At 40.4% G+C, this 11,141-nt stretch overlaps 1 protein-coding gene across 5 annotated transcripts in view; it reads right to left on the bottom strand.

The window, feature by feature from the left end:
- SLC9C2 (solute carrier family 9 member C2 (putative)) overlaps positions 1 to 11,141 on the bottom strand; it is a 100,301-nt gene that overhangs the window by 1,911 nt on the left and 87,249 nt on the right. For all 5 annotated transcript variants that reach the window (XM_050767721.1, XM_050767710.1, XM_050767753.1 and 2 more), the window contains 4 exons: positions 6,997 to 7,128; positions 4,264 to 4,449; positions 2,631 to 2,715; positions 639 to 694 (listed from right to left, as the gene is read on the bottom strand). In XM_050767721.1, coding sequence (XP_050623678.1) covers positions 639 to 694; positions 2,631 to 2,715; positions 4,264 to 4,449; positions 6,997 to 7,128 — 459 coding nt within the window. The remainder of the gene's footprint in view (positions 1 to 638; positions 695 to 2,630; positions 2,716 to 4,263; positions 4,450 to 6,996; positions 7,129 to 11,141) is intronic.

Here is an 11,141-nt window from a genome sequence, read left to right as displayed (position 1 = left end):
TCCTGGTCACTGAAGAAAGAAGGAAAAGATGTGGGGGCAAAAATCTACATGACTGTCCATAACAAAATGTTTTGAAGTCTCTTGTTTTATCTTAAAAATTCATGCAAATTTGTCATCCTACTCGATAATAAGTTTTTTAATATAAAATGTTTTAAATAACCCGCTAGTTAAATGAGTGAACCTTTTTCTTTAAAAGATGCTCAAGTAAAATTGGTACTCTAGGAAGATGTCTATGATCAGCCTGTGACCCCACAAATTGCAAGCATAGCAATCTATACATCCAGGAATCCACACTCCAAAGGCAGAAGCATGGAGATTTAGACTCTGGTGTCTACACGTGTGCATGATGTATGTCCCTCCTCACTGCAAATTCCATAGATTCCTATTCTTTGACCTAAATATCAGTGAGGGGGGAAAAATGGGGTGGGGCAAAATTATGTCTTTCAAAAATACTCTGTAATTTTAATTTTTAAGTAATTCAGATGGGCTTTATTCTAATTTGTCCCAATTAATGAGTTGTAGCTAGGAGTGTCTTTTCTCACCACCTACATTTTGCTATTTTACCTCAATTTGTTTTAGCTGTATAGTTCAATATTTGCAGTAAGAAAAAAATATAATCAAAGTGTCAAGTTTATTACCTCATCTCTTGTCTTCCAGTCATATTCTCTCCCTGTTGTTTGAAGACCAGTGTCGACTGAGGTTAACCAAATCCGATCATTGAACAGAAAAAGTAAATTAGGAATTTAAGAGTAAAGGCAACCAGAAAATATTTTCTATTTGCTTTCTCCCTATAAGTCTCCCTTTTCCCTTCCCCCTCTCAAATGTCCCTGTTTTTTCTTCCCTCAGAGGTTTGTGGTAGGCTCCCTAAAGTCCAATACAAGGGCTGACAAACTCATATGGGAATAGGCAGATCACGTAAACAGTTGAAGTGGGCTGGGTAAAGGCAAGAGGGAGCCGTGTGGACTGTGGCAAGCTGCAGAGCGTCTGCTCCCTCTATAGACGCCAACTGATACTCAGCCCTATCTGTTGCCACATACAGGAATGAGGGCTGAGTGCTGGCTGACCTTATTCTTTCATGAAAACTTCAAAATCTGCATTTTTAAAATGCAAAACATTTGTTTCTATTTGGCAACTAATTTTAAAATTTTAAAAGAAAACAAGTGACTCTTAAACAAATTAAGAGTCAAAGATCCAGTCCATGTGCCTACCATTTGTGACTTTTGTCTCAAACCCATGAGGAATACAAAGTGATGTGTTTCCCTCTATCTAAAAATGATTACAGAGGAACTCATGAAGAAAAGGGGCCTGTGAGCACAAGAACACTAGGGACCTGTGCCCTGCTCCCTGACAGTGCTTAAGATCTCTGACTCAATAGCACTTCTTAGGGTGACCCAAGGGGGCTGACGCTAGGCCCTGAGTTCCCAGCCTTGCCATAGACTCCTGTGCCCCAAGAGTGATTTGGAAGCAGCAGAGCAGCAGACTTTCAGAGACTGTGTGGGCTGGGGAAATGGTCATCTCAGTGCTAGCCCACTTGGACAGGTGACCCAATAGCAGAGGAGGCTCCCTAAATCATAGTGCTATGTATGACCCTAGAAGAGGGGGTGAAGGGTGAGCCACAGGAACCTCTGAGGTTCAAATTGCTGCCAAGGGAAAAGTATAATTACTTATTGAATATCTGTCTCTCCTCCCTGTGAAGGCAAATACCTCATCTGGCTCACTCACCAATTGGCTCTTGGCACAGTACCCAGCACACAGTGGGGCTGAATTTTATAAAAAGTATGCAATTGAGAAATAGTGAGATATAAGACACTGAGAAAACCTCACTCTTCGCACACAATTTGAAATCATGTAAATCCCTCCCCCAAAGCAACGATTCATTAAGAATTGCATAATAGATAAACCGATGGATCACATGAATTGTAAACACTGGGATGGTGCAGGTTAGAGTTACAAACCCAGAATGTGTCCTCAAGCTGGGACAGCTGGGAGAATGTTGTCATTGGGCTTGGGAGGGCAGGGATGCTGAGCAGAAGATGAAAGATCCTGAGTGTGCTTTTTCTAGCAAGCTCCTCCTATCAAGTCTTCTCTGTATAATGCTTAGCATCATGATGCATGCAGTTGGATGCTAATAAACGTAACTATAACTACTCAGTGACTATCAAAGCATACTCAAAGCAAGTCATTTGACTTGTAGCTGTGACCATGGTTTGGAATACTCACTGAGCATGGGTAAGGTTCCCTATTCCCTTCAGTTGCTGGGAGCAAACCAGCTCCCCATACCTGGGCTCCTGTGAGAGAGTCTGTTCCCTCCCCATTCCTGCACTGCCAGCACCATGTGGTTCCAGCCTACCAGGGCAGCAACAGAGTACACCGCAGAAGCTGCTCTCCCCTGACTAGTGTATGGAGGGAGGGACACGGCAGAGGAAGGAGCCACCTGGATTTTAGGGTCTGGAAGTCTCTCATATGTGACCTCCCAGAGCAATGTGGCAGCCAGGGTGGGCCCAAGGATGGGGACTAATGATAAACCCACATAGTGCCCTCTCAAATCACTTTCTTAGAGTTAAAGGAATTTTACATGTATTGAATTTCCTTCTCAATAGTTTTCCTACCACTAAAGGTCTATCCCTTACCCATGACATTGGTGTTACTATTCCTTTGGGTAAGCTCTGATGCTTGGACTATTAGCAGCTTGCTTAAATCAGAAGTTCCCTGAACCTAGAGGAGAAAAGTCAAAATTAGTCAAAAGAGCATTCTTTGATCTCTAACCTGGCTTCTTTCTAACCTTTCCAAAGAGTATAAAAAATAAGCCAAAGCGTAGAGCTGGGTCTTCAATCTTGGCTCTGTATTCTAAATTTCAAATCCTCTTTGATGTTGAGAAGTCTTAGACCAACAAATTGTCCTTGCATATTTAGACACCAGAGAGGAAATTTCTACACCTTACTTGTAACTAGACTGGAAATTCCCAGTTTGGAAAGCAGGGAATCTCCAGCATCCAGTAAGCTACTTTTACTCCTACACTGAAGCTCAAGGGCTCAAGGCTCAGCATTCCCAGGATGGCAAGACTGTCTTCCTTTCTTAGACCATTTGTCCTATGTGCCATAAAATCTGCCTCCCAGAATGCCAGCAGCAAACAAGGAATCATCGTAACTATCATTTTTAGATTACCACACATTATCTCATTTAATCCTCACAATAACCCGATAAGATGGCTGCTGACCTTATCCCTATCTATCTTACTAAGAAGGAAATTGAGGGTCAGAAAGGTTAAGCAGCTTACCTAAGCTCAAGTACAAGTAGGCACAGGGGTCAAGTTTTAAGTCTAAGTGTGCCTGACTCCAAACCCTGGTCTCTTAAGACACTAAGCTGCAGTATTACTCCTGTTGCCCGCTTGCCTCTTACCTCCATCCTTTGTTTCAAAACTAAACAAGATTTTAATTTTCTATTAAAAACATTTAAATTACCTTCATCATCTGAATTGATGAAAGGTACAAAGTAAGAATGTTTTGAAAGGAAAAAATTCACTTTTTAGGTTTACCAACTTTTCCAGGACAAATTTTCCTAATGAATTTTCACAGTCTGAACTGGCAGAAAAGGTCTCTCCCATAGGGGAGAAACTTACTCCCAGATTTAAAGAGATGTCGTCTCTTCCCATGGCCTCTTGGTCCTCCCCATTCCTCTGTCCAGTGGCAGGCAGCTTGGACCATTAGGGAGTTTGCTTCTACCCTTCCCATGCCCTGTTATGTCCTAGGTGGTCACACTTCCTTTGTCATTACAGAGATATGGAATGCTGAGACCCAGGGCCCAGGATCTACTATCAAGTGACCACAGCCTCCAATGTGGCAACAAAATGATGTGGCCCCTGCTCTACTCCTTTCTTGTCAACCGGTGCAGATACTTCCAGAGCTATGCAGATACTTCCAGAGCTATGCTAGAACATAGCATCATTGCCTTGGTGTAAACCAGGGAAAACTTACTGCATCTCATCCTTCCTCTGGCACAGCCGCATGCCAGAGCAAAGGGCGTGCATGGCAAGCAAACAGCAGGCAGATTCCAGCTCCCTGTCCCCTGGGCACACCCTCGTGTAGGGCACCTGTACTACGGTACACAGAAGCCCTTGGTACATTTTTACTGTTTGCAAAAGGCAAGTAAGAACTACAGGGTTATTCCAGGTTAAATTTCTTTTTAAGGTGGCCAGTTGAGTTTTAAAGTCACTTTTGAAGCACTGTGAAAAGCAAGAGACTCTTTAGAAACGATACTTCTTACCTGCTCACAGGTTGTAGGTATAATGCAAGGTGCAAAATATGGTTCCTCTGTCTTAGTATCAATTACACTGCCATACACAAGGATAACAAATTTCATGGTCATATTATCAATATTCATTTCATTATAGCTTGATAAAGTTTCCACATATGCTTGATTGAACATCACACACTTCTGAAACTTTAAGTCCTATGATAAAATTGCATTTTTAAAAATAAGTCATACAAACTGACAGATGGTATCAAGAAGAAAACAGATTCACTGATCGATCTGAATTATTTGAGGATGTCAGAAGGTACACGGCCCCTGGCACCAACAGACAGGATTTATTTAGCATTCAGAATGGCCTCTGACAAATGTCTCAATTCCAAGTGTTTGTGCTGTTAATGGGCCCTGGATACTATTGCCCAGCCCTAATTTGTGAGCTGTCAGCCACAGCAGGGTACTCGGCTATGACTCAGGAGATTTCTATTTGCACAAAGACCCAGAGTCTTAAAAGATTCAGAGGGTCACCTAGCAGTAAGCTTACATTCCATTTGACAGGTGAATAGGAATAACACAAAGCCAAAAGAAAGCAAGCTAGAGTCTGAGCTATACTTCAAGGCTCAGAGTCATAGACTTTAGAACTGGGAGGGAGCTATTATGGGTTGAATTGAGCGCGCACACACACACACACACACACACACACACACACCCCACCTCCCACCCAATTCTTATGCTGAAGTCCTAACTCCCAGTATCCTGGAATGTGACCTTATGGAAATGGGTCACTGCAGATGCAATTAGTTAAGATGAAGTCATACTGGAAGAAGATGGGCCTCTAATTTGAATAACTAGTGTCCTTATAAAAAAGGGAAATTTGGACACAGACTTGCACACAGGGAGAACGCCACGTGAATATGAAGGCAGCTATTTATAAGCCAAGGAGGGAGGCCTGGCCCAGATTCTCCCTCACAGCCCCTCAGTAGGAGCCAACCGTCCCAACACCTTGATTTCTAATTTCTAGCCTCCAGAACTGTGAAACAATGCATTTCTGTTTTTTTTACGCCACCCAGTTTGTGGCTTGCAAACTAACCCAGGAACTTAGAGATCAGCCCAACAGTAGGAATCTCCTGCACAGGACCCTGACAGGGCTGTCAGCTCAGTCTAAACATCTCCACCCCCAAGCAGGGCACGGCTGCAAGAGCCAGTCCTTGAATCTCAGTCATTGACAGGCGAATCATACATTTATTTGCTGAGGGCACCAGCACAACTAGGACACCAAAAACATTTAAAAATTAGCAAATTTATCAGCATTTCACAACCAGAAAATCTAAAAACAATCAGCTGTTTTAGTTTGATTTTAAAATGCATATACTTTTTGAGTTCTGTGATTTAGAGGGAAAAAAATCTTAATTGGCTAGTTCTTTAATGGGAAAAAAACAAAAAAAAAGAAAGAAAGAAACTATTAAATAGAGATTCTCTGTTTAAAAATAGACATTTTTTAATGTTTTGTATCTGTACTTTCTCATTTATATAATGAATATGTGTTGCTTGTGAATTAAAAAAAAATGTAAAGGACATTCACCTTATTATTGAGTCAAGTCTGAGTCCATAGTTTCTATCCATTCGTCCTAATTCTCACCCCTGGAGTTTCATACTAGACTCTAAATTTGTCCCACTCCTCATGAAGAGGCAAGGTAAAAGGAAAAGAGAATAATTCCAATCCCCTTATCCCTCTGCTAAAATTTTTCTGAAAGTTATTATTGCAATATAGTAAAAGAAACCTTACTGGCGTGTATGACACACTCATTTTTTAACCCAATGTTTATTTATATCCAGTCGCTCAGTTCAGTGAATATTACTGAACTTCAGATCTTTCCCAGTTCACTTCCCCAGTTCCGACTCACTAGCTAGTAAGGGTTCCAACAGTGACTAAATAGGATACAAATGTGAGATTGTAAATTGTGCTTGTCCAGAGACAAACTTGAACCACTACTGTTTGGAGGGGAAGTCCATGAGAGAGGCTGAGTCACCTCCACAAAGATTTTGAAAAGGCAGGAGATTTATAGATTTATATTAACATTGGCAGAGTAGGCAATAATAAATACAGACGGAGCGATTGTTAACACATTCTGATTAACACTATGCTTGGTTCAGGGGGGATCTACCTATTTTGAATTTGCTAAATCTACCTTTTTTTTGAAATGATTGCAAGTAGCTTGGGAAAATTAGCTGTGACAAAAGGATTGACAACCTGTAGGAACTCAGGATAAGAGAGCAGTTAAAATTCTAGCAATCTCATTTTAGAAAATCAGACACAGGGCCAGGCACGGTGGCTCACGCCTATAATCCCAGCACTTTGGGAGGCCGAGGTGAGCAGATCACTTGAGGTCAGGAGTTCAAGACCAGCCTGGACAACATGGTGAAACCCTGTCTCTACTAATAATAATACAAAAAAAATGAGCCAGGGGTAGTGGCAGGCGCCTATAATCCCAGCTACTTGGGAGGCTGAGGCAGGAGAATTGCTTGAACCTCGGAGACAGAGGTTGCAGTAAGCTGAGATTGCACCATTGCACTCCAGTGTGGGCAACAGAGTGAGACTCTGTCTCAAACACACACACACACACACACATACACACACATACACGCACACAAATTTCCTTTCTATTTGTATCTCAAAAATATGAAACGCATTCTGTAAAAAATACAATGCATAAAAATTCAATTTATTAATATTTTAATCATGTAACTTACCTCGTCAATAAGACTTGGTTCAAAATACTGGTAGGCAGTACTGAGAGCAAGCTTTAGCCATATTTTGTATTCCAGAGATGGCCAGAAGGCATCAAAGCCTTCATATAAATCCTCCAGGGAGATAAAGCAGGCCTGAAACAAAAAGACCGCAGGCCATAGCAGCTTGATTTGGAACTAAATTACAAGACCATCAAAAAACAAGATGCCTGCGGATTTAACCTTCAGAAAAACTATCAATTCTAGCATAATTATGATACTCTTGTCATTTAGAAGCATTTGTATTGTGAAAATGGTTGTTTGCTAAGTATAAGATGATAAAATGTATGGTGCGATTAAAGCTATATACTTTAATAAGAGACCAGAAAAATGTATATCAGTCAATAGATACAATGAAGGATATGGCACATGAGCCCAAAGCCCAGGATTCAGGAACTAAGCCATATGAACTTATCTATTTTTATTGTCATGGTAGATAAAGTGAGCTCATTCACGGTATTTGTTTCCAGAGGCAAATAGTTTACCTGAATAAAAAAAATACACTTTCAGATTCAAGTTACACGAACTTCAGTGAATTCAATTCAGCCTTATGACTAAACTCATGCCTCTTCCAAAAATAAAATGACATGAAATAGCTAAAACAACATTTCCTTCCACTCCACACACCCCTAAGACTCTGGATCCTGCTCTGTTGCATCAGATCGTCTCCAAAGATTGAGAATTCTTTGACTCATTTCTTTTTTTTTTTTTTTTAATTATTTTATTGTACTTTAAGTTCTGGGATACAAGTACAGAATGTGTCAGTGTGTTACATAGGTCTACGTGTGCCATGGTGCTTTGCTGCACCTATCAACATATCATCTAGGTTTTAAGCCCCACATGTATTAGCTGTTTAACCTAATGCTCTCATTCCTCTCACCCCCTCAATCCCCAAATGGCCCTGGTGTGTGATGTTCCCCTCCCTGTGTCCATGTGTTCTCATTGTTCAACTCCCACTTATGAGTGAGAACATGCAGTTTTTGGTTTTCTGTTCTGTGTTATTTTGCTGAGGATGATGGCTTCCAGTTTCATCTATGTCCCTGCAAAGGACATGTTCTCATTCCTTTTTATGGCTGCATAGTGTTCCATGGTGTGTATGTACCACATTTTTTGATGGGCATTTAAGTTGGTTCCATGTCTTTGCTATTGTGAATAGTGCCACAATAAACATACATGTGCATGTGTCTTTATAGTAGAATGATTTATATTCCTTTGGGTAGAATTCGGCTGTGAGTCTATCTGGGCCTGGGCTTTTTTACGGTTGGGCATATACCCAGTAATGGGATTGCTGGGTCAAACGGTATTTCTGGTTCTAGGTCCTTGAGGAATCACCACACTGTCTTCCACAATGGTTGAACTAATTTGCATTCCCACCAACAGTGTGAAAGCGTTCTTAGTTCTCCACAGCCTCACGAGCATCTGTTGTTTCCTGGCTTTTTTTTTTTTTTTTTTTCTTTTCTTTTTCTTTATTCTTCTTTTTTTTTTTCGAGACGGAGTCTCACTCTGTCACCAAGCTAGAGTGCAGTTGTGCATCTCGGCTTACTGCAACCTCCACCTCCTGGGTTCAAGCAATTATCCTGCCTCAGCCTCCCGAGTAGCTGTGACTATAGGTGTGCCACCATGCCCAGCTAATTTTTGTATTTTTAGTAGAGATGGCATTTCACCATGTTGGCCAGGATGGTCTCAATCTCTTGAACTCATGATTCGTCTGCCTCGGCCTTCCAAAGGGCTGGGATCACAGGTGTGAGCCACCACGCCTGGCCCATTTCCTAACTTTTAATAATTGCCATTCTGATTGGCGTGAGATGGTATCTCATTGCGGTTTTGATTTGCATTTTTGTATCAGTGATGTTGAGCTTTTTTTCATATGTTTGTTGGCCACGTAAATGACTTCTCTTGAAAGATGTCTGTTCATATCCTTTGCCCACTTTTTGATGGGATTTTTTCTTGTAAATTTGTTTAAGTTCCTTGTAGATTCCAGATATTAGACCTTTGTCAGTTTGGTAGATTGCAGTATTTTTCTCCCATTCTGTAGGTTGCCTGTTCATGTTGTGCAGAAGCTCTTTAATTAGATCCCACTTGTCAATTTGGGCTTTTGTTACAATTGCCTTTGGCATTTTTGTCATGAAGTCTTTGCCCATGCCTATGTCCTGGGTGGTATTGCTTAGGTTTTCTTCTAGGGTTTTTACGGTTTTGGGTTTTACATGTAAGTCATCTTGAGTTAATTTTTGTAAAAGGTATAAGGAAGAGGTCCAGTTTTGGTTTTCTGCATATGGCTCGCCAGTTTTCCCAGCACCATTTACTGAATAGGAGATCCTTTCCCCATTGCTTGTTTTTATCAGGTTTGTCGAAGATCAGATGGTTGTATATGTGTACGGTTATTTCTGAGGCCTCTGTTCTGTTCCATTGGTCCACATGTCTGTTTTGGTACCAGTACCATGTTATTTTGGTTACTGTAGCCTTATAGTATAGTTTGAAGCCAAGTAGCGTGATGCCTCCAGCTTTGTTCTTTTTGCTTAGGATTGTCTTGGCTATGTGGGCTTTTTGGTTTCATACAAAATTTAAAATAGTTTTTTTCTAATTCTGTGAAGAATGTCAATGGTAGTTTGATGGAAATAGCATTGAATCTATAAATAACTTTGGGCAGTATGGCCATTTTCATGCTATTGATTCTTCCTATCCAAGAGCATGGAATGTTTTTCCATTTGTTTGTGTCCCCTCTTATTTCCTTGAGGAGTGACTTGTAGTTCTCCTTGAAAAGGTCCTTCACATCCCTTGTTAGTTATATTCCTAGGTATTTTATTCCCTTTGTAGCAATTATGAATCGGAGTTCATTCATGATTTGGCTCTCTGTTTGTCTGTTGTTGGTGCATAGCAATGCTTGTGATTTTTGCACATTGATTTTGTATCCTGAGACCTTGCTGAAATTGCTTATCAGCTTAAGGAGTTTGGGGACTGAGACAATGGGGTTTTCTAAATATAGAATCATGTCACCTGCAAACAGAGACAATTTGACTTCCTCTCTTCCCATTTGCATATCTTTATTATTTATCTTGCCTGGTTGCCCAGCCAGAACTTCTAATACTATGTTGAATAGGAGTGGTGAGAGAGGGCATCCTTGTCTTGTGCCAGTTTTCAAAGCAATGCTTCCAGCTCTTGCCATTCAGTATGATATTGGCTGTGGGTTTGTCATAAATAGCTCTTATTATTTTGAGATCTATTCCATCGATACCTACCTTATTGAGAGTTTTTAACATGAAGGGATGTGGAATTTTATTGAAGGCCTTTTCTGCATCTATTGAGATGATCATGTGGTTTTGTCATTGGTTCTGTTTATGTGATGGATTATCTTTATTGATTTGCAAATGTCGAACCAGTCTTGCATCCCAGGGATGAAGCTGACTTGATCGTGGTGGATAAACTTTTTGATGTGTTGCTGGATTTAGTTTGCCAGTATTTTATTGAGGATTTTTACATTGATGTTCATCAGAGATATTGGCCTGAAGTTTTCTTTTTGTTGTTGTTGCACCTCTGCCAGGTTTTGGTATCAGGATGATGCTGGCTTCATAAAATGAGTTAGGGAGGTGTCCCACCTTTTCAATTTTTTGGAGTAGTTTCAGAAGGAATGGTACCAGCTCCTCTTTGTATCTCTGGTAGAATTTGGCTGTGAGTCTCTCTGGTCCTGGGCTTTTTTGGGTTGGCAGGCTATTAATTACTGCTTCAACTTCAGAACTCATTATTGGTCTATTCAGGGATTTTAATTCTTCCTAGTTTGGTCTTGGGAGGGTGTATGTGTCCAGGAATTTATCCTTTTCTTTTAGATTTTCTAGTTTATTTATATAGAGGTGTTGATTCTCTGATGGTAGTTTGTATTTCTGTAGGGTCAGTGATGATATCTCCTTTATCATTTTTTATTATGTCTTTTTTATTTCTCTCTCTTTTCTTCTTTATTAATGTAGCTAGCAGTCTATCTACTTTGTTAATTTTTTCCAAAAAATCAGCTCCTGGATTCACTGATTTTTTTAAAGGGTTTTTTGTGTCTCTATCTCCTTCATTTCTGCTCTGATGTTAATTATTTGTTGTCTTCTGCTAGCTTTTGGACTTGTTTG

The sequence above is a fragment of the Macaca thibetana genome, chromosome 1, assembly GCF_024542745.1.
Source record: "Macaca thibetana thibetana isolate TM-01 chromosome 1, ASM2454274v1, whole genome shotgun sequence".
In the NCBI taxonomy this organism is placed as follows: domain Eukaryota; kingdom Metazoa; phylum Chordata; class Mammalia; order Primates; family Cercopithecidae; genus Macaca; species Macaca thibetana.
Note: the sequence above shows the minus strand (reverse complement) of the source record. Positions and strands in the feature narration are given on the sequence as shown.